The following is a 20,071-nucleotide window of genomic DNA, read 5'->3' as shown; positions in this document are numbered from 1 at the left end:
AAAACAGAGGATGTTGAGTTAACGCAAAAACAGAGCCATGGCAGCCCTGAAACTGCCTAACTCTCCACGCCTCATTCATATACGCCAACGTCTCGTCCCTTTTACTGCCTCCACCATGTTATTCCCAAAACCACCTTCCCTACCCCTTTCTAATTACAGTTTTGCTGTTTTACCTGGTAAGAAGCTCCTTTCTTTTCTTCTTGATTCTGTTTCTTTTTAGAGTTTCCAATTCTACAAACAAATTTTTTGAGAAAGTACATTGCTTTGAACTATATTTTACTTTATTAGCCATGACCCAAGTTGTTAAAATAGTTAATTCTTGCGTTCTCTCCTTTACTTCAATTTTGCAAATTACCAAGTTTAGTTTCTTTTAATGGAAATTATGAAGCTTTAAGTTGTAGTTTTACTTATTGGAAGCTAACCAATGTTAGTTGAATGGTGAAATTGCTTGCTATTTAATTCAACTTAGCTTTACGTTTTCTAGCTCATAAGGTGTTTGTTTCTGGGTCCTTGATTTCGTTTTGGAAAGGGTTTCAGTTTCAGGAGAGAGATAACTCTTTCGAACCCTCTTGTTTTCCTTCTTTGGTTGGTTTGGTCCATAAAATAGCCTTCAACTTCTGAAAATGATTGGTTCATTGGATGCATTACCGAGATTTTTCTCTTTTTTCTTTTGTACTTTTTGTATTTTGGGCTTTTTGATTGCACAAATTTTCGGTTTGAATCCTCTATATTCTGTATTATCATGTGGCTGTTGATATTGGGTCCTCATTGTCTCTTCTTCCTCATTTTTTAATCATTTTTAAAGTATTTACATAATCTTTGAGACTTTATTTGCTTGGTCTCTTGAAATCTACTTTTGCATATGTAATTTTAATCTTCCCTTGATTTTCTTTTTCCTAAGTAAGGCATTATTGATTACATGGAGATTGTGCTATGTTTTAGGGTTATGCATTAATTCCTAAATATCTTTGTTAATGTAAATGCAGCCTTTCTTTCAAGATCCTTGGCCCTTTTCTCTTCTGGCATCTTGGTGTGTAGCAATAGTTCTTTGAGAGGAGCAAGGGGAAATCAGTCAAGAAGTAAATCAGGTTGCTTTAGTTAATTATGTACTGTTATAGTCATGCTTTAGCTTTCTTTATCAGTCGATATAGTACTTATCATGTGAATTTTCAGCATCGATACAGCCTGTAACAGAGGAATTGAAGGAGGATCAGTCAAAGGATTCCCTTGTCAGTGGGGATTCTATTCGCCAGCGGTTTCTTGATTTTTATGCTTCCCGTGGTCACAAGATTCTTCCTAGTGCTTCTCTTGTGCCAGATGATCCAACAGTGCTACTGACAATTGCAGGAATGCTTCCCTTCAAGCCTATATTCCTTGGGAAGGTAATGGCTAAGACTCTTAATGAATCTAATGTGAGATTTGCTAATATTTCTAGTCAAACAGGAATAAACTTCAAAAGCATATCCATTGACTGCACTGTTACTCAAGCATTGAAAAGTATGACAATTGTCTTCACTTATTCCTGATACTTGTTAAATTACACTGCTTTTATGTAGCATTGTCAGTTATATGTATATATTGCACTATTTTGTAATATCCCAAAATTTTTTAAACAGTGCTTCAAATATTGTAAAGAGCTCGAATTTCTATGTGCAATTTATAATTATTTTTTTGTAGCTTGAAGCATAATCATTGATTGTGTTTAAAAAGGCATCATCATCAATAAATAACACCAGCTAAATGCTAAAGATGGTTGTTAAATTAATGCGTTAAAAGTAAATTGACATTATTCTTGTTTATTTTGATTATTAGTCCTTGATGTGATGAAACTAGCTCTTTATGTTTAGATTCCCAGACAAGTACCTCGTGCTACTACTGCACAAAGGTGTATACGCACAAATGATGTGGAGAATGTTGGCAGAACAGCAAGGCATCATACATTTTTTGAAATGCTAGGAAATTTCTCCTTTGGAGATTACTTTAAGAAGGAAGCAATCCGATGGTCTTGGGAGCTTTCCACCATTGAGTAAGCATGAATTTAGCATTGCTTTTGGGATGCCAATTTAAGATTGATTGATTCATTCATTATTTTTCTCAAGCATGGTGATTCCTTGTTACACATCATTTTCTTCCATGGAAAAATGAAAGTTGTTTCTGCTTACAGATTTGGGTTGCCACCTGAGAGATTATGGATAAGTGTGTATGAGGATGATGATGAAGCTTTTGAAATATGGCACAATGAGGTAATCCGGGCTTCGCTTTAGCACTTGTTAGATTTTTGGTTTCATCAATGTTCTCTTTGTAGATGTGCTCTATGTTAATAAGCTCCTTTGTTTGGTCATTGTGACTCTTACATAGTGTCTGATCTTCTAGACGCTGCATTTCTTTTGGATACATTTAGACAACAATTTTTTCATGATTGTTTTCCTTTTATCTACTTCATGGTTATTTTAAATGATTTTGACAAAACAATTTTGCATCAGGTGGGTGTTCCTGTTGAACGTATAAAAAGAATGGGTGAAGATGATAACTTTTGGATGAGTGGCGCTACTGGTCCCTGTGGCCCATGCTCAGAGATTTATTATGATTTCCATCCTGAGAGGGGACATGCAGATGTGGTACTTACTCACTTAAGACATTTTTTCATTTATTTCATAGGTTCTACATTCCAGTTCTTTTTTTTTTTTTTTTTTTTTCCGTTATCCTGGATGAGTGATATGCAGGATCTTGGGGATGATACAAGATTTATAGAGTTCTACAATCTGGTTTTCATGCAATACAATAAAAAGGATGATGGAACACTCGAGCCCTTAAAGCAAAAGAACATAGATACTGGCCTAGGCTTGGAGCGTATGGCTCGCATCCTTCAGAAGGTATTTATGATCTTTGTTTTTCATGTCAAAGTAAAACTAATATTTCACAATAGCTATACCTTATCAGCATTGTTTGCGAGGTCATATTCTTTTTGAAACATTAAAAATCATGTATTCATGTGTTGTCCATTTTTTGCAGGTTCCAAACAACTATGAGACTGACTTGATTTATCCAATCATAGAAAAGGCATCAGAACTGGCTAATATCTCGTATGCCTTGGCAGATGAGCAAACAAAATTGAAATTAAAGGTTCAGTTTTTAATTTGGATGTAACAACCTGTATTACATTTAAGATACTTGTTTTGGAAAATAATGTTTCTTAATTTGTTTAATAAATATGGCTCGCTATTTAAAGTTTTCTATTTCTTTCAGGTTGTAGGAGATCATCTGCGTGCTATAGCATATCTCATTTCCGATGGTGTTTTGCCATCAAATATTGGTAGAGGTTATGTGGTTCGACGGCTTATCAGAAGGGTCGTTCGTGCTGGCCGGTCCCTCGGTATAAAGGGGGAAGTAAGAAATAATCTTGAAGAAGCATTTTTACCAATAATTGCAGAAAAAGTAATAGAATTAAGCACCCATATTGATTCAGATGTCAAGATTAAGGCACCCCGTATTCTTGAGGAGCTGAAGAAGGAAGAGCTTCATTTTGTGCAAACTCTAGAGAGAGGAGAAACGTTACTTGAAAAGATGTTAGCAAATGCATTATCAAATGCTCAGAAAAGTGGGACTGTGCCCTGCTTATCTGGAAAAGAAGCATTTCTTCTGTACGACACTTTTGGATTTCCAGTGGATTTAACTACAGAAATTGCTGAAGAACATGGCGTTACTGTAGATATGAATGGTTTTGACTTTGAGATGGAAAACCAAAGGCGTCTATCTCGAGCTGCACATAATGTTGTTAAACTTGCTGTTGAAGATGGTGCTAATCTGACAGAAAATATAAATGAAACTGAATTTGTAGGATATGACACCCTTTCTGCTCAAGCAGTAGTGGAAAGCGTCATGGTGAATGGAAGTCCAGTGACACAGGTTTCTGAAGGAAATGATGTAGAGGTTTTGCTGAATAGAACACCATTTTATGCTGAATCAGGTGGTCAAATTGGAGATCATGGTTTTCTATATGTTACCAGAGGTGAAAACAAACAGACAGCTGTTGTGGAAATCAAGGATGTCCAAAAATCCCTAGGTGACATATTTGTTCATAAGGGAACTATCAGAGAGGGGGTTCTGGAAGTTGGCAGAGAGGTGGAAGCAGCTGTGGATGTAAAACTCAGGCAGCGGGCAAAGGTACCAGCTTAATGCTTAATTTTGTCTCTATTTTTTATGTCCAGTCAGTAAGTTAATTGACATGTTAAAACCAGAAGTTCCTTTTATTGATGCAACCCATTCAGGTGAAAAGCATATTTTGTATCCCTTGGATTTCTTCTACCTCGTTATTTAAACTATCTTAACTTTTTTGCATTTTTCTTCTTTCAGGTTCATCATACGGCCACTCATTTGTTACAAGCGGCACTTAAGAAATTAATTAGCCAGGAAATATCACAATCTGGTTCCTTAGTGGCTTTTGATCGTCTCAGGTTTGATTTCAATTATGGCTATGCCCTTACTGATAGTCAGCTTGAAGAGATTGAGCAACTGATCAATGGATGGATTGAGGCTGCAACATTTCTTGAAACAAAAGTGATGCCTCTTAAGGATGCTAAAGAAGCTGGTGCCATTGCAATGTTTGGGGAAAAATATGGCGAGCAGGTCTGTATTCATTCTTCATTATACCAATGAACTTTATGCAAGCATTTTTAGCTTATCTTTGCGTTTGGGTTATTTGTACTTTTTTGTTAAATAACCTGTGAACATACATCACATTCTGACAGTCATAACTTATTCAGTTGGACTTTTAAGTGATTCTAGCATGGCTTTTTTTTTCTTTTCCCTTAACACTTTTTCTTCAATAATCAGAACATTCTGACCCCACAAATCTGACAACCTCTATAATTGGATCATGAACACGAATTTTCCAGTGTGGGTGTCAGGTCATCATGCCTCCATGCATCCTATTTGGAACTTAGAATTGTAATCACTGATGGAAAGATCATGATTTACGATTAATTCAATGAAAACAGGCATGTGGTCTTCAATGCTCTGGCAATTTCTAGAACGTGTCATGGATCAGTTTTCTCCCAAGTAGAAGATACTGTGGAGAAAAGCATAAGAAAATTGTCTTCCCAGTTCTGTAAGCATTGGAATTGACTCTGTCAAGGAAGAATAAGCATTTAATGACAAACTAGGAAAACAAATTAAACTTTGAATCATATTCTTTTCATCCTTTGACAAGATTTCATGCCACTATATCCTAGCGATCTCTTTGGCACTATGAATGTCCCAACTGGAACTCAAATCAGGCTTTACACTTGCTAAAAGAATTAGCTCTTCCTAATTTGTTAATGCATTGCAGGTAAGAGTCGTGGAAGTTCCTGGTGTATCCATGGAACTTTGTGGTGGGACCCATGTCAGCAATACTTCTGAAATTCGTGTCTTCAAAATAATCTCTGAGCAAGGGATTGCATCAGGAGTCAGGCGTATAGAAGCTGTTGCTGGTGAAGCGTTTATCGAATATATCAATGGCAGAGAATCACAAATGAAGAATCTATGCTGCATGCTCAAGGTGAGTTCTGTTTTCCACCCTTGTTGTTATAACTTATAACTAAAACCTTTTTCCCAACTTGCTTCATTGTGAAAAATTAAAGCCCATCCAAAAAAGACTCTTCCCAATGTGATTTATATTTATCTGCAAGTACTATAACTATTTCATTCTCTCTCGCTATAAACAGGCATATTTTTCAGATGGTTCTAGCGTTCCCATTTTTAGTGAAGTCTGTCAGTATCAGAACCCCATCTAAATGCAAGGCCCCTCGCCCCACTCCCCAAAAATTCTCTTTCTTTTGGGTATGGATCGGCTATTCCTGTCTCCCCTCTTATCACATGAGCTTCATTGTATTAGAAAATGCCTGAGTCAGCCTGAACTCCAAAATGATGTTATCTTCTATTAATTTCTGCTTCTGTGATATTATGGCTTTTGCTGCAGTTAATTCTTCTGTTTTGTTTCTCTCCAGTACTTAAAACATTTTCCTTTAATCACTATCAGATATTTTAATGTTATTTAGCATCATTTTTGTAGGTGAAAGCTGAAGAAGTGGCGACCAGGGTAGAAAAACTCTTAGAGGAGTTACGAATGTCAAGAAATGAAATTGCTAATTTGCGTACAAAAGCAGCGGTATATAAAGCATTAATGATTGCAAACAAGGCATTTGAAGTAGGAACTTCACAAAAGATAAGGTAATTTGCATTCTCTTTCTTCTTTAATTTTTTTTTTCGCTAATTCAGTTTTATATATTTCCTATTTCAAGTCCAAGGAGATCGAAAGTAGAAAATGTGCAATACTGGTAATCAATGTCAGAAGAACTATTCTCTTTATTAGTTCATGATTTTTTAAAATCCTGAGAGTTACATGTCATTACTACTGGTTATGACTGTATCTGTTCTTCTGAAAATATTTCATAAGTCGTCTCAAGATTGATGATAAAAATTGATGATAAAAATATCATTTCAAAGATATCAAATAGTTTTTTCTATTCAATGGAACTCATTATGATTTTTGTTCTTGCTTTTGAACATTCCACTCCAGGGTACTAGTTGAGTCTGTGGATGATGCGGATGCTGATTCACTAAAAGCTGCCGCTGAGCATTTAATTGATACACTGCAAGATCCCGCAGCTGTAATCTTGGGCTCCTGTCCGGATGAAGGGAAGGTTAGTTTAGTTGCTGCTTTCAGTCCAGCAGTGGTTAATATGGGAATACAGGCGGGGAAGTTTATAGGGCCCATAGCTAAGCTGTGTGGTGGAGGAGGTGGTGGCAGACCAAATTTTGCTCAAGCAGGTGGGAGGATGCCTGAGAATCTGCCAAGCGCCCTTGAAAAGGCTCGGCAAGATATTGTCTCAATTCTATCTGAAAAAGCAAGATGAAACACTTAAAAACTTTTGTACCTTGTCAACGTACATTCTGAAGGCTCCAATGCTAGGATTCTGTGTGAATAAGTGCCTAGGGATAACATATATAATCCATTTTTTTCAAATATATATACAGTGAATATTGCAGGGGCCGATGAGAATGAATGCCCTTATATATGATGTGAGCAGGAAGGAAAAGTGTACAGTCATCTTACATTATTTTTAATGATGAATGTCATAATCAAAATTCTAAGTATTTCATAGAAGAATAGGGTTCCTTCAACTAAATTAAAGATAGTTTAGTTAATGCTAGGGTAAGTGATAGCTGCATTATCGTTGACATTCATAGGCAGTCACCCCCCCCCCCCCCCTTTTTTTGCGTTCTTTTCATTTTTTAGTGTCATGTTGTAAATCTGCAATTTGTTCTGGTGAACTAATATGCTCTACTTAAACAAAAATTTCAAGCGAAGTTACAAATTGAACATATATTTATATATATCAAGGCTACAATCATTTATCATATACTAGTTTTTTGACTTGTAGTTGTCGTTGCACCATCAGCAAGCATTATGTTCTGTCTGGTGGTATGTATTTTTAGTATTGAAGATGCGTTGATGATATTGGTATTGACATCTTTTGCAAATCGATTTTTTTACGTCATCACCAACGTAATGATAATAATGCAATAGCCATTCATGGTTTTCAATGATCTTGCGATCAGGCAACTATCCGATTTTGTTTGGTCAGCGATTTCCACCACATGGGACCCCAAGATGCCAGCAACCTAGCTTGATTTTCCTACAACACGGATTTTTTATTTTATTAAGCATATGTACTCATGAACTGTCTGTTGGCTGTTCTAAGACTTTTCATGTATTCTTTGTTTTTTATTTCCCTTTTTCCAGAAGTGAACTGAAAAACGCCACTATAATTAGTCAATCAATCAGATTATAATAATGGTATAAACATGGGTCAATTCAAAAAATCCCCTCTATCTAAACACTTAAAAAATACAAATTTCCCTGTAATTTAAAAGCACCCACTTATTTATTATATAATAATAATAAATTTTATTATATAATAAATTATTATTTTATTAATTTTTAGTTATTTATTAATAAAATTTTTATTTGTCATAAAAATAATTTATTAATAATTTATTAATTTTATAAATATTAAATAATTAAAATTTTTTATTTTATATAAACTCTAATTGTATATGTTTAACGATTATTTCTCTTTTAATTATAATTATATTTATATCCAAACACATATATCTATAAATGATTTTAATTTTATTATTTCAATAATTAATTTTATTTTGATCGTTTTTTCAATCTTAACATCTATCTAAATGAATTCTAAATGTTCACGTTTAGAAAAGGAATTAATGGAATTCACCCTATAAACATAGGGTGCAGATCTCATGTTCATGAGTTGAGCTTTCCCCTTTATTTCTATTTCCGTCAGAACCGTCACTTAGGCCTTCTCCCGTTGGATTGCTGAGATATTAAGCAAAAATCCAAATAGATTTTGGGAGGAACAAGAACAACTTTCGGCTATGGCACTACTGGCTATTATTGTCAGATGAATCAGTTTTGCTTGACTTTGAGCCAAAAGGTACACGAATGGAGCATCAAGTTTAAGGCAGCTGGATCCGATAGCGCTTTAAATTGATGTTGTGTGCTATGTAAGTGGTGTCCACTGTCCACTTGCGAGTCCATTGACACAAGCCATGATGCCAAAGGCATACGTACAGGCAGGCAGTGGATCCAACTCATTATTTCTAGAGTGGAGGATGAATGGTTCTTGGATTTATAGCTTTGAAAACAGGGAAGAGGAGGGTGAAAACTAAAGTGCAAAAATATTGTACTACTCCTTTTCATTTATAGCCATTGGATCTTGGGTTTTATTTGCAAGAAAAAATAAGAGAAGCTGTTGGAGGTCAAATGTTACAATAGTTTAGGACTTGTGTGATTAATTTAGTGTCAAAATGGTTGAGAAATTTAACAATGGAAAATGCAGATTGCATCAAAGGACTTGTTGAGAAATTTAACCAAAAAAAAAATTCTTCTCTTCTCTCTTTTTTTTTTTTTTTTTTTGATTCACTAATGTCAAAAGGACTCAAGGGTTGTATAATCTACCTACACAGAGTTCCCCTTTTTAATTGCCCATTTTATGCAAGTTTAAGCCACCTGTACAGAATATTAAAAAAAACCCAATGTGTGGTATTTTACAGTAATTTAATTAGTTGTTCTTAATAATTTATTAGACAAAAATGCGAAAACATGGAAATGGAAATTGACATGAAGCTTCTCCTAAAAGCGCCAAAACTTTGCACCCCAACTTTCACTTACAATGTCCATCAATTCCACTGTCAGAAAACCCAAAAAAGCTACTCCAATTTAAAACTACATTACATTAAGTCTCGATGTTCTCATTTCTTACTGGCACAGCTGTCTGGAAAGAGTCGGTGACAAAAAAAAATCCTTTTTTTTTTTGCACTTTTTGTTTTTGTCTCTCCGCGTTTGAGCAAATGCCTCTCTTTCCTTACCATGAAGTCTTCTCCAATACATAGCAACCAGTATTCAAATCCGAAGAGGTTGGTTTAAAGTATAAAAACCAATCCATGGTTTCCGGAAATGCTGACCTGTAGTCCACACTAGTTTTCCTGTGTGCCACACTATAAATAAACTCAACACTGTCTTTCTTTACTTGTCACTTGCATTTCTCAACTCAACACAAATGGCTCTCTTTGTTTGCTTGTTATTCCTTCTCGTTTCTTCCGCTACTGCTTGTGATCGCTGCCTGCACCAGTCCAAGGCTGCTTATTTCTCCAAAGCCTCTGCACTTTCATGTAATTAGCTGCCAAGTTCCATCTCATTTTTGTTTCTTAATTCAATTTTATTAATACCCAGAGCAGTTTTCTTACTTGATAAAGGAAATTGGCAAAGACCCCGATCATATTTTTGTGAGAAATTTGGTGGGTAACATTTGTTTTTTGGCTTTGAATGATATTGCAGCCGGAGCTTGTGGATATGGCTCCTTGGCATTAGGCTTAAGCGGTGGACACCTAGCAGCTGGTGTTTCTTCTCTTTACAAAGATGCAGCTGGTTGTGGTGCCTGCTTTCAGGTTTGTATAATTGTCCCACAACAATTAGTTTTGTTATTTTTGTAACATTTTTATTGTTTCTCATACTGGAAATTTGAGTTTTGATTTTCAACATATTTTGGCAGATAAGGTGCAAGAATTCAAAACTCTGCAGCAGTAAAGGGACTAGGGTGACACTAACTGATCTAAATCAAAATAATCAAACGGATTTTGTTCTTAGCAGCAGAGCTTTCGTGGCCATGGCTAACCAGGGCAAGGGCCAAGACATTTTGAAACTTGGGATTGTCGACGTGGAATACAAAAGGTTGGGCTGAATTAAATATTTACTCATATTATTATACTGCCAAATTAAATAATTGAAAAACAATGATGATGATATTTTTAAAAGTTTCCTCATCTGATGTTTTTGTTACAACCACCACACAAAAAGGTCAGGCCCTGCTTGGACCAACTTAATATGTTATGGGGCAACCGGCAGGCACATTAATGACTATAACGGTCCAATATCTTCATTATATTCCATTTTACTATGCAATTTTTTTTTCTATTTTCTTTAAATAAGTCCAAATGTTCTCTTTAAATTATATTTTGATTACTATAATAGTGATGATTTCTTATTGTTCTTGGTTATGTGAAACAGGGTACCTTGCGAATATAAAAACCAGAACTTAGCTGTTAGAGTTGAAGAATCAAGCCAGAAACCAAATTACTTGGCAATTAAATTGCTGTACCAGGGTGGTCAGACAGAAGTAGTAGCCATGGATGTAGCTCAGGTTAGTCCAACTCAAGGAGTGTTCAAACTCAGTGTAGAATAAAACTATTTGCTTTGTAATCATTACACTGATGATATTTCTATTTATTGCAAATATATGATTCCAGGTTGGCTCTTCAAACTGGAATTTCATGAGCAGGAACCATGGGGCAATATGGGACACGAGCAGAGTTCCAAATGGTGCCCTGCAATTTAGATTTGTGGTAACATCTGGGTTTGATGGCAAGTGGATTTGGGCTAAAAGTGTGCTTCCAGCTGACTGGAAAACTGGAGTTGTTTATGATTCTGGAGTTCAAATAACTGACATTGCAAAAGAAGGTTGCTCTCCTTGTGATGATGGGAATTGGAGATGACAGGATCTTAATTACCAGTTGATCTTTTGTTATTACACAAAATTTGATTTGGTTTGTTCAACATATAGTGAATTTGAATAATTTAGAAGATTAAAAAATTGAATATATAGCTTGTTTTTCTTTTTCATTGTTATTTCTCAGATTGTTATTGAAGATGTCTAACATAATTTTTTCTACTCCACCATAATAAATATTCCTTTTTTTTAACAGTTATTTAGGTTTAATCACAACCTTTTATTTTGAATTACACGCTGAAATTCGAATAAGATTGAACAAAGAAGGATATAATGGAGGTCAAATGCTCAAAATTAAAAAAAAAAAAAAGTAAATTAGAAAATATCATCAGGAGATATTTCTAGTCTGTGGACGTTGGTACTTAAACCAAGATGTGCCATAAGAAGAGAAACGTGAGTGAGCAGCTCTCCACCATGCCTCAATTGCTGCGCATGCTCTTCCCATGTGCAACGACTAGCAGCATAAATCATCATTTCCAGCCATACCTCACTGATCAATTTCCACTTCTCCCCCTCATCCCACCTATGTTCTGTTACCAAACTTTGTAATTGCTGGGCAAACTTGGCCCCTTCCAGTAGTGCCCCAATTTCAGATGATTCAGTAGGCGCAGAGGGCAAATGTATTAATGCCGCAACAAATTTCTTCACCGACACCTTCAAGTTTTTTTCCGTTTTCGTCTGAGGAGAAATCCTCTGGCTTTGAGAGTAAGTTTCTTTGTTTACCATGTCACTGAATCCATTGGGCAGCATTGCTGGACGTACCAATACCAGATACATCATGTAATCAGACAAAGACTTGCCAATCTGGAGGAATGAATCGGATGTACCTCTTCGATGCCTGTCAATATCATCGTAGTAAACAAGTGCGGTTGCAATATGCCAAACAAAGATGCGACGGGTAAAATCTGTTGATTCCATATTCCAAGACCCATTTTCAAGAGGAAGATCTTTCTCCTTGATTGCAGTATCACCTTTCTCCCCTAACAACTTGTGCAGATACTCGTGTTTAAAACCCTCCTTCTGGTACCTTAAACGCTTTTCTTTCAGTTGACAATAAATGAATTCCTTCAAGTTAGTATCTACTGGCTTCCACTCGGTATGCCCAAACTTTTGCAAAAGGTTGCCAGTGTCTATAAACTTTAAGGCTTGACTAAACCGGTTTGCCTTGAATTTGACACAATAATCTATCAGATCATGTTGTGCCATTTTTTGAATCCCCTTCCTTGACCTAATTGAACGTAACCTGTGATCAACAAGCCGATGGTACAATTTCTGCAACTTGTCTCGAGGAACTGCATACCTCAACATTGTCCACTTACACCGAAGGTGCATAAAAAATGAATAGATCTCCAGTAAAACAGCCCCTGACAGTAGCAAGTAGGTCACGGTGGTGTCAACTGTGGAATGCTTGATTTTATGAAGGAGAGCTGAGAAAGCAAATAGTACAGAAATAACAAAGAAAAAGTAGATGCTGCGAAGAATTAGGCTCGCAAGATGTTGTCCGTATTGTATGGGGTTCTTGGTGTAGAGCAAATCATAAAGGAATTCAAGTTCAATCCCCACAAAATTGAAGGCCTCATCAGCAATTGTATAATTGCTCAGATAGACCATTTTATCATGGAACTCTTGCGAAATCTGAAATGGGAGGTCTGAAAAGAGAGGTTTGAAAATATGAAATGATAAATCTGCCTCCCGAAGATATTTAACCTCCGATGGAATGCTTGGATCTCCTATAAAATCCTTCTTCTTTGAAAGATCAAAAAGGCCTGTTCGGATCATTTCTTTCAGGTTACCAATAACATTATTCTCGTTTGGATTTTTAGAAATCGGGCTTGAGTAAAAGGATTTTATGAGCTGTTTTTGGCTTGCACATCTGAGAGCCCATATCCTTTCTGCACACTTGATAACTCCAGCAATGAATAATGGAAGAGCCATAGCATTCAGTATAGTGTTTGATCGAAACCTGACGTAGATGTATATTGCCTCTGCAATTTGGATGACCATCCCAAGAAAGTGTCTCAACCATAGCTCATTGTCTTCGAAGGAGTAAGCTGTAATATTGTATGGGTTACCGAGATGCCATAGAAGAAAGGGCGTCCAGAATACAATGAGTTCATTGTTCAATTCCATGCTGCCCCTAAGAAGGGTACTCAGCACTAGGGTTGCCATCCAATCTGCTGAAAGATATATTAACCATGCACTGATTGCAAAAAATGGTACCCAACTTCCTGTGTATTCCTTTCGTTTCTTCCCGAAAAACACGAGAAGAAACTGGAGAATAAGGCTCACAATAACCATTAAACGAAGCTCCCATTCACTCCAAAAATTTTGAGCAATTTCTGATAATATCCTCTTCAAGACTGAATCCTTGATCTCAACATAGAGTAGAGAGATAGGAACTGAAAATTCCCAAAATAATAATAATAATAATTCAACTCAAAGCATTTAGGTAAAATAAAAACTTAATTAAACAGGGTCAATTCCAAAATTAAAGTTTTCAATTCAAATCTCAATCGAAATTAAAAAAATATATATATAATCATTGACAAGATATATTTCCTAATTAATTAAAGGTATAACAATAATAACTTTAAATCAAATATATCTATGCATTCTTAAAAATCAAATATAATAACTCTAAATCAAATATATCTGTGCATTCTTAAAAATCGTCTAGTAGAAACACATTATGCAAACATCTACATTATATACAAACCAAATTTAAGAAAATATATATATGTTTTGTTAACTCAAATTTTATAATAGTTTAAATATTGTTAATTATCTCCAAACTGTTGCAATTGTAAATTAGGTAATTGATAGCACTAAAAGAGACAATTCATTTAAGTTCCTTTATTTATTTTTTTTTATTAATTCTAATTGAATGTTCATATCATTATTTGAATTAATCATAGCTACAACATCTTTTGTAAAAGAAACTCATTGGATTATTTCCTTCAAAAATATATATAAAGCACCATCAAAAGTGGAAAAAGAATATTCCATGAAATGACAGATTCATCCTCCTACATTCACATCCTTATTGCTCGCCCTGAGGGAGAGCAAAGAAAATTTATAAAGGAAATAATGAATCAATGCAAAAGTGAAAATTCAACCAAAGAGAGTGAGAGAGAGAGGAAAACCAATTAGCTGATCACCTTCTCTCCACTAATTTTAGTATTGCGATGTGAAATTTACTCATATTTAATTAAAAATTAACTTTTTTATCAAAATAAAAATAAGATAAATATTATATTATGAGAATAAAAATGAAGATAAATATGATTTTAAATTTTTATTAGATATAAAAATAAGCATAGATAATATAACATCTACATTGTACTCGTATCTTAATATATCTTTATTTATATTTAGTAAATAAATTTTTTTTGTTAAATAACATAAATTATTATTTTAGATTAATTAAAATAAAATATATTTATATTTAAAAATATATATTAATATATATATTTATAAAAAACATTATATAAATATACAAGATAAAAAAAGCTAAAACTATAAATTTTGATTTTATTTTTTTTAAAACACAATGGATACAAAGATTATTCATATCTATTAAATATTTTCGAAGAAAAAAATAAAAATAGATTTGAAATATTTGTTTAACATAAATATAGAGATAAATATAATACAAAAATTCAAAAATAAAATTAGAGAATACTATATCGACTCATACTCTAACCGTTGATATCCTATTTAACTATCAATTATCAGAGAAATCAGAATGATATATAATAATACTTACTTGCAAATAGCATCACTCTTGCTTTGCAACAAAATCAACTAATATCAGGTCTAATTCGATTGGCCCCCAACTCCGAACAGTACAAGTAGACAAGCTTTCTGTGCTGAGCTTGGGAAAATTTGACTGATCAAAACATATATTTTGGAAAAGCAAGTGGAGGAAAATTTCATGGAATTGAAGTTGTAGAATGTATGAAAAACCCCTGCAAGATCAAGTAAGCCATTGCTCCATCGATGCATGTAACTATATAGGGTGGAGAACGGATTAAACGAGACATGAATACTGTAGGAAAGTTCCAGAGACAAAGAAAATAACTTCCCTTCAGGCCCTAACCGTGAGCATTTTTGTTATATATTCTTGGAGGAAGAAGAGAAAAAGATGTTTCCAATTGAATTCTTTCTGCTTTTAGAATATAGCAGTACACTCATTAGTCACTTTTGCAACAGTACTTCACTTCTTCCCATTTCATGTGGAACACGAAGTATACAGTATCATGTTTTAGGACTAGATTACCCCTTAACATTTTTGCCAAAGACAAAAGAGAATAAGGGTAAAATGCTTAAAACAATGGAAAAAGGACAAAAGGAACTTCCAATTGAGAGGGGAATCAAGCGAAGTACAAGTGAATTGGTGTTCCAAGAAGAGTAATAAGTACATAAATTATTAGTAAAGCAATGGATCATGGAACAGAACTACAGCATATATATTTTCTTAGCCAAATGGGATATATTTTCTTTTAAAATTATTTTTAATTATTATCAAATTAAATTTTGATTAAAATATATTTTAGTTCAAGTAAATGTTAAATATTTTAAAGTTATTTTTAATTTAATTATATATTGATTGAAATATTAATTTTAATTAAATTATTTATTAATTGAAACACTAAATGTTAAATATGTTAAGCTTTGTAATCATTCACTGATGTTATTTCTGTTTATTGCAAATATATGAATCCAGGTTGGCTCTTCAAACTGGAATTTCAAGAGCTGGAACCATGCGGCAATATGGGACATGAGCAGACTTCCAAATGGTGCCCTGCAATTTAGATTTGTGTTAACATCTGGGTTTGATGGCAAGTGGATTTGGGCTAAAAGTGTGCTTCCAGCTGACTGGAAAACTGGAGTTGTTTATGATTCTGGAGCTCAAATCACTGGCATTGCTAAAGAAGGTTGCTCTCCTTGTGATGATGGGAATTGGAGATGACAGGGTCTTAATTGCCAGTTGATCTTCTGTTATTACACAAAGTTTGATTTGGTTTGTTCAACATAAAGTGAATTTGAATAATTTAGAAGATTGAAAAAAATGAATATATAGTTTGTTTTTCCTTTTCATTGTTTTTTGTCAGATTTTTATTGAATATGTCTAACATAATTTTTTCTACTCTACCATAATAAAATGCTCCTTTTTTAACAGTTATTTAAGTTTAATTACAACCTTTTATTTTGAATTACATGCTGAAATTCGAATACGATTGAACAAACTTTTGAGTTCCTGCCTTGAATTACACTGATGATTTGAAAAGGAAAAAAAAAAAAAGGTAAATTAGAAAATATCATCCGCAGATTTTTCTAGTCTGTGGACTTGAGTACTTAAACCAAGATGTGCCATAAGAAGAGAAACGTGAGTGAGCAGCTCTCCACCATGCCTCAATTGCTGCGCATGCTCTTCCCATGTGCAACGACTAGCAGCATAAACCATCATTTCCATCCACACCTCACTGATCATTTTCCACTTCTCCTCATCATCCCACCTACTGTCTCTCACCAAACTCTGTAACTGCTGGGCAAACTTGGCCCCTTCCAGTAGTGCCCCAAATTCAGATGATTCATGGGAAGAATCAAAGGGAAAATATATTAGTGCCCCAACAAATTCCTTCATGGACACCTTCAAGCTTTTTGCTGTTTTTTTCTGAGGAGAAATCCTCTGGCTTTGCAAGTAAGTTTTTTTGTTTACCATCTCACTGAATCCATTAGGCAGCGTTGTTGGACGTACCAATACCAGATACATCATGTAATCAGACAAAGACTTGCCAATCTGGAGGATTGAATCGGATGCACCTCTTCGATGATTGTAAATATCATCATAGTAAACAATTGCGGTTGCAACATGCCAAACAAAGATGCGACGCGTAAAATCTGTTGATTCCATTTTCCAAGCGTCTTCAACAGGAAGACCTTTCTCTTTGATTGCATTATCACCTTTGTCTCCTAACAACTTGTGCAGATACTCATGTTTAAAATGTTCCGTGTTGTACCTTGAACGCTTTTCTTTTAGGTGACAATAAATGAATTTCTTCAAGTCAGAATCTACTGGCTTCCATTCGGTATGCCCAAACTTCTGCAAAAGGTTGCCAGTGTCAATAAGCTTTATGACTGGAGTAAACAGGTTTGCCTTGGCTTTGACACAATAATCTATCAGATCATGTTGTGCCATTTTTTGAATCCCCTTCCTTGACCTAATTGAACGTAACCTGTGATCAACAAGCCAATGGTACAATTTCTGCAACTTGTCTCGAGGAACTGCATACCTCAACATTGTCCACTTACACCGAAGGTGCATAAAAAATGAATAGATCTCCAGAAAAACAGCCCCTGACAGTAGCAAGTAGGTCACGGCGGTGTCAACTGTGGAATGCTTGATTTTATGAAGGAGAGCTGAGAAAGCAAATAGTATAGAAATAACAAAGAAAAAGTAGATGCTGCGAAGAATTAGGCTCGCAAGATGTTGTCCGTATTGTATGGGGTTCTTGGTGTAGAGCAAATCATAAAGGAATTCAAGTTCAATCCCCACAAAATTGAAGGCCTCATCAGCAGTTGTATAATTGCTCAGGTAGACCATTTCATCATGGAACTCTGGCGAAATCTGAAATGGGAGGTCTGAAAAGAGAGGTTTGAAAATATCAAATGCTGAATCTGCCTCCCGAAGAAATTTAACCTCCGCTGTAATGCTTGGATCTCCTATAAAATCCTTCTTCTTTGAATGATCAAAAAGGCCTGTTCGGATCAATTCTTTCTGGTCAACAATAGCATTGTCCTCCTTTGGATTTTTAGAAATCGAGCTTGAGTAAAAGGAATTTATGAGCTGTTTTTGGCTTGCACATCTGAGAGCCCATATCCTTTCTGCATACTTGATAACTCCAGCAATGAATAATGGAAGAGCCATAGCATTCAGTATAGTGTTTGATCGAAACCTGACGTAGATGTAGATTGCCTCTCCAATTAGGAAGACCATCCCAAGAAAGTGTCTCAACCATAGCTCATTGTCTTCGAAGGAGTAAGCTGTAATATTGTGTGGGCTGCCGAGATGCCATAGAAGAAAGGGCGTCCAGAATACGATGAGTTCATTTTTCAATTCCATGTTGCCCTTAAGAAGGGTACTCAGCACAAGGGTTGCCATCCAATCCGCTGAGAGATATATTAACCATGCACTGATTGCAATGGCTGGTACGCATCTTCCTGTGTAATTCTTTCGTTTCCCCGCGAAATACACGAGAAGAAACTGGAGAATAAGACTCACAATAACCATTAAACGAAGCTCCCATTCACTCCAAAATTTTTGAGCAATTTCTGATAATATCCTCTTCAAGAATGAATCCTTGATCTCAACACAGAGTAGAGAGATAGCAACTGAAAATTCCCAAAAAATAATAATAATAATTCAACTCAAAGAATTTAGGTAAAATAAATAAATAAGGATCAACAATAAACTCTTAATTCAATGATGTTGGAATCGGCTCTAGAATTAAAAATTTTGAGGTTGAATTTCAATCGAAATTCAAAATATCAAAAAAGGATAATCGTTGACAAGATAGCTCTCAAATCTTGACTATGCATTACCTAGTTAATTAAAAGGTACAACAATAATAATTGTAGACCAAATATATCTATGCATTCTTAAAATCGTCAAACAGAAACGACACTGCGCAAGCATTTACATTGTACACTAACTAAATTTAAGAAAACATATATATATGTTTGGTTAAGTCAAATTTTATAGTAGTATAAATATTGTTAATTATCTTCAAACTATTGCAATGTTAAATTATATAATTGATAGCAAAAACAAAAAGAGACAATTCGTTTAAGTTCCTTTATTATATTTTTTATTAATTCTAATTGAATGTTCATATCAATATTTGAATTAATATAACTCTGTTAATTAATGATAGCTACAACATCTTTTGCAAAAAAAAAAAATCATGTGATTATTTCCTTTAAATATATATATATATATATATATATAAAGCACTATCAAAAGTGGCAAAAAAAAAACCTCGATGACATGACAAAGATTCATCCTCATACATTTACATCCTTATTATTCACCCTGAGAGAGAGCAAAGAAAATTTATAAAGAAAATAATAAATCAATGCAAAAAGTGATAATTGAACCAAAAAGAGAGAGGAAAATCAATTTGCTAATCACCTTGTCTTCACTAATTTGAGTATAAAAATGTCAATCTTACTCATATTCAATGAAAATTTTAACTTTTTATCCGAATAAGATGAAGAAGGATATTACATTACAAGGATAAAAATCAGGGGTGGTAGGAGCGGACATGTTTGCAGCTTGGTGGTAGAAAAGCTGAGTGGAATATGAAAGTGTGTTTTTGTAGCTTGGTGGACCGGTTGACTACATTGCAAAATGAAGGATCTGGGAGTTGTCTGGGGCGAATATTAGGATTATGAAAATGTGCTTTTGCAATATGTGAGATTGAGGTTATACTGAGGTGGTTTGTAATGTTTGTAATGCGTGAGACTGAGGTGGCTGCACTGAGGTATTTTGGTTTTAACTAGGAGTTAGTCCGGCACTGTAATTTTAGACTTGTATCAGTAAGAGTGGTTGCATTCGTAAGTTAATTTCAATTATTAATAAATTCTGATTTAACAAAAAAGATATTATGAGGACAAAAATAAGACTAGTATAATTTTAAATTTTTATTGAATATAAAGATAAAAATGAGTAACACAGCATACATATTGTATTCGTACCCTACGTATATATTTAGTAAATAAATTTTTTATTAAATAATATAAATTATTATTTTAAATTAATTAAAATTAATATATTTTCATTTTAAAAAATATATTAATATATATTTATTAAAAAGTTACGTAGATAAGATAAAAATTAAAAAACTTTAAAGATAAAATTTTGCTTTTATTTTTTA

The 20,071-nt window shown here is 34.3% G+C and overlaps 4 protein-coding genes across 4 annotated transcripts; 2 read left to right on the top strand and 2 right to left on the bottom strand.

The window, feature by feature from the left end:
* Positions 1-6: 6 nt before the first annotated feature.
* EMB1030 (Alanyl-tRNA synthetase, class IIc) lies at positions 7-7,150 on the top strand. Its single transcript, XM_022907245.2, has 13 exons — positions 7-176; positions 987-1,088; positions 1,174-1,382; positions 1,848-2,026; positions 2,165-2,243; positions 2,484-2,618; positions 2,724-2,873; positions 3,013-3,123; positions 3,247-4,164; positions 4,354-4,626; positions 5,330-5,539; positions 6,053-6,210; positions 6,560-7,150. The coding sequence occupies exons 1-13, from the start codon at positions 38-40 to the stop codon at positions 6,894-6,896; spliced, it is 3,000 nt and encodes a 999-aa protein (XP_022762980.2). The 5' UTR covers positions 7-37; the 3' UTR covers positions 6,897-7,150.
* Positions 7,151-9,405: 2,255 nt separating this feature from the next.
* Positions 9,406-11,245, top strand: LOC111308711 (expansin-like A1). The gene is made up of 5 exons (XM_022907244.2): positions 9,406-9,738; positions 9,905-10,014; positions 10,119-10,297; positions 10,634-10,766; positions 10,873-11,245. The coding sequence occupies exons 1-5, from the start codon at positions 9,627-9,629 to the stop codon at positions 11,116-11,118; spliced, it is 780 nt and encodes a 259-aa protein (XP_022762979.2). The 5' UTR covers positions 9,406-9,626; the 3' UTR covers positions 11,119-11,245.
* A 150-nt stretch (positions 11,246-11,395) lies between these two features.
* Positions 11,396-15,299, bottom strand: LOC111308710 (uncharacterized). Its single transcript, XM_022907243.2, has 2 exons — positions 14,899-15,299; positions 11,396-13,531 (listed from the first exon to the last, which is right to left on the bottom strand). Exons 1-2 carry the CDS (start codon positions 14,909-14,911, stop codon positions 11,448-11,450), a joined length of 2,097 nt encoding a protein of 698 aa, XP_022762978.2. The 5' UTR covers positions 14,912-15,299; the 3' UTR covers positions 11,396-11,447.
* Positions 15,300-16,401: 1,102 nt separating this feature from the next.
* On the bottom strand, positions 16,402-19,207 carry LOC111308001 (uncharacterized). Its single transcript, XM_022906371.2, has 2 exons — positions 19,174-19,207; positions 16,402-18,527 (listed from the first exon to the last, which is right to left on the bottom strand). Exons 1-2 carry the CDS (start codon positions 19,205-19,207, stop codon positions 16,444-16,446), a joined length of 2,118 nt encoding a protein of 705 aa, XP_022762106.2. The 3' UTR covers positions 16,402-16,443.
* Positions 19,208-20,071: the final 864 nt, after the last annotated feature.

The sequence above is a fragment of the Durio zibethinus genome, chromosome 2, assembly GCF_047325235.1.
Source record: "Durio zibethinus cultivar Kanyao isolate XHJ-2024 chromosome 2, ASM4732523v1, whole genome shotgun sequence".
In the NCBI taxonomy this organism is placed as follows: Eukaryota; Viridiplantae; Streptophyta; class Magnoliopsida; order Malvales; family Malvaceae; genus Durio; species Durio zibethinus.
This window is presented reverse-complemented; position numbering and strand designations above follow the sequence as displayed.

Bases quoted from the DNA above. Each gene is read 5' to 3' on its own strand.
- LOC111308001 (XM_022906371.2), bottom strand. From the start codon at position 19,207: ATGTATGAGGATGAATCTTTGTCATGTCATCGAG. The intron at 18,528-19,173 runs GTTTTTTTTTTG...GGGAATTTTCAG, and splicing joins ATCTTTGTCATGTCATCGAG to TTGCTATCTCTCTACTCTGT.
- EMB1030 (XM_022907245.2), top strand. From the start codon at position 38: ATGGCAGCCCTGAAACTGCCTAACTCTCCACGCCTCATTCATATACGC. The intron at 4,627-5,329 runs GTCTGTATTCAT...AATGCATTGCAG, and splicing joins GGGAAAAATATGGCGAGCAG to GTAAGAGTCGTGGAAGTTCC. The intron at 6,211-6,559 runs GTAATTTGCATT...ATTCCACTCCAG, and splicing joins GGAACTTCACAAAAGATAAG to GGTACTAGTTGAGTCTGTGG.
- LOC111308711 (XM_022907244.2), top strand. From the start codon at position 9,627: ATGGCTCTCTTTGTTTGCTTGTTATTCCTTCTCGTTTCTTCCGCTACT. The intron at 9,739-9,904 runs GTAATTAGCTGC...ATGATATTGCAG, and splicing joins CAAAGCCTCTGCACTTTCAT to CCGGAGCTTGTGGATATGGC. The intron at 10,767-10,872 runs GTTAGTCCAACT...ATATGATTCCAG, and splicing joins TAGCCATGGATGTAGCTCAG to GTTGGCTCTTCAAACTGGAA.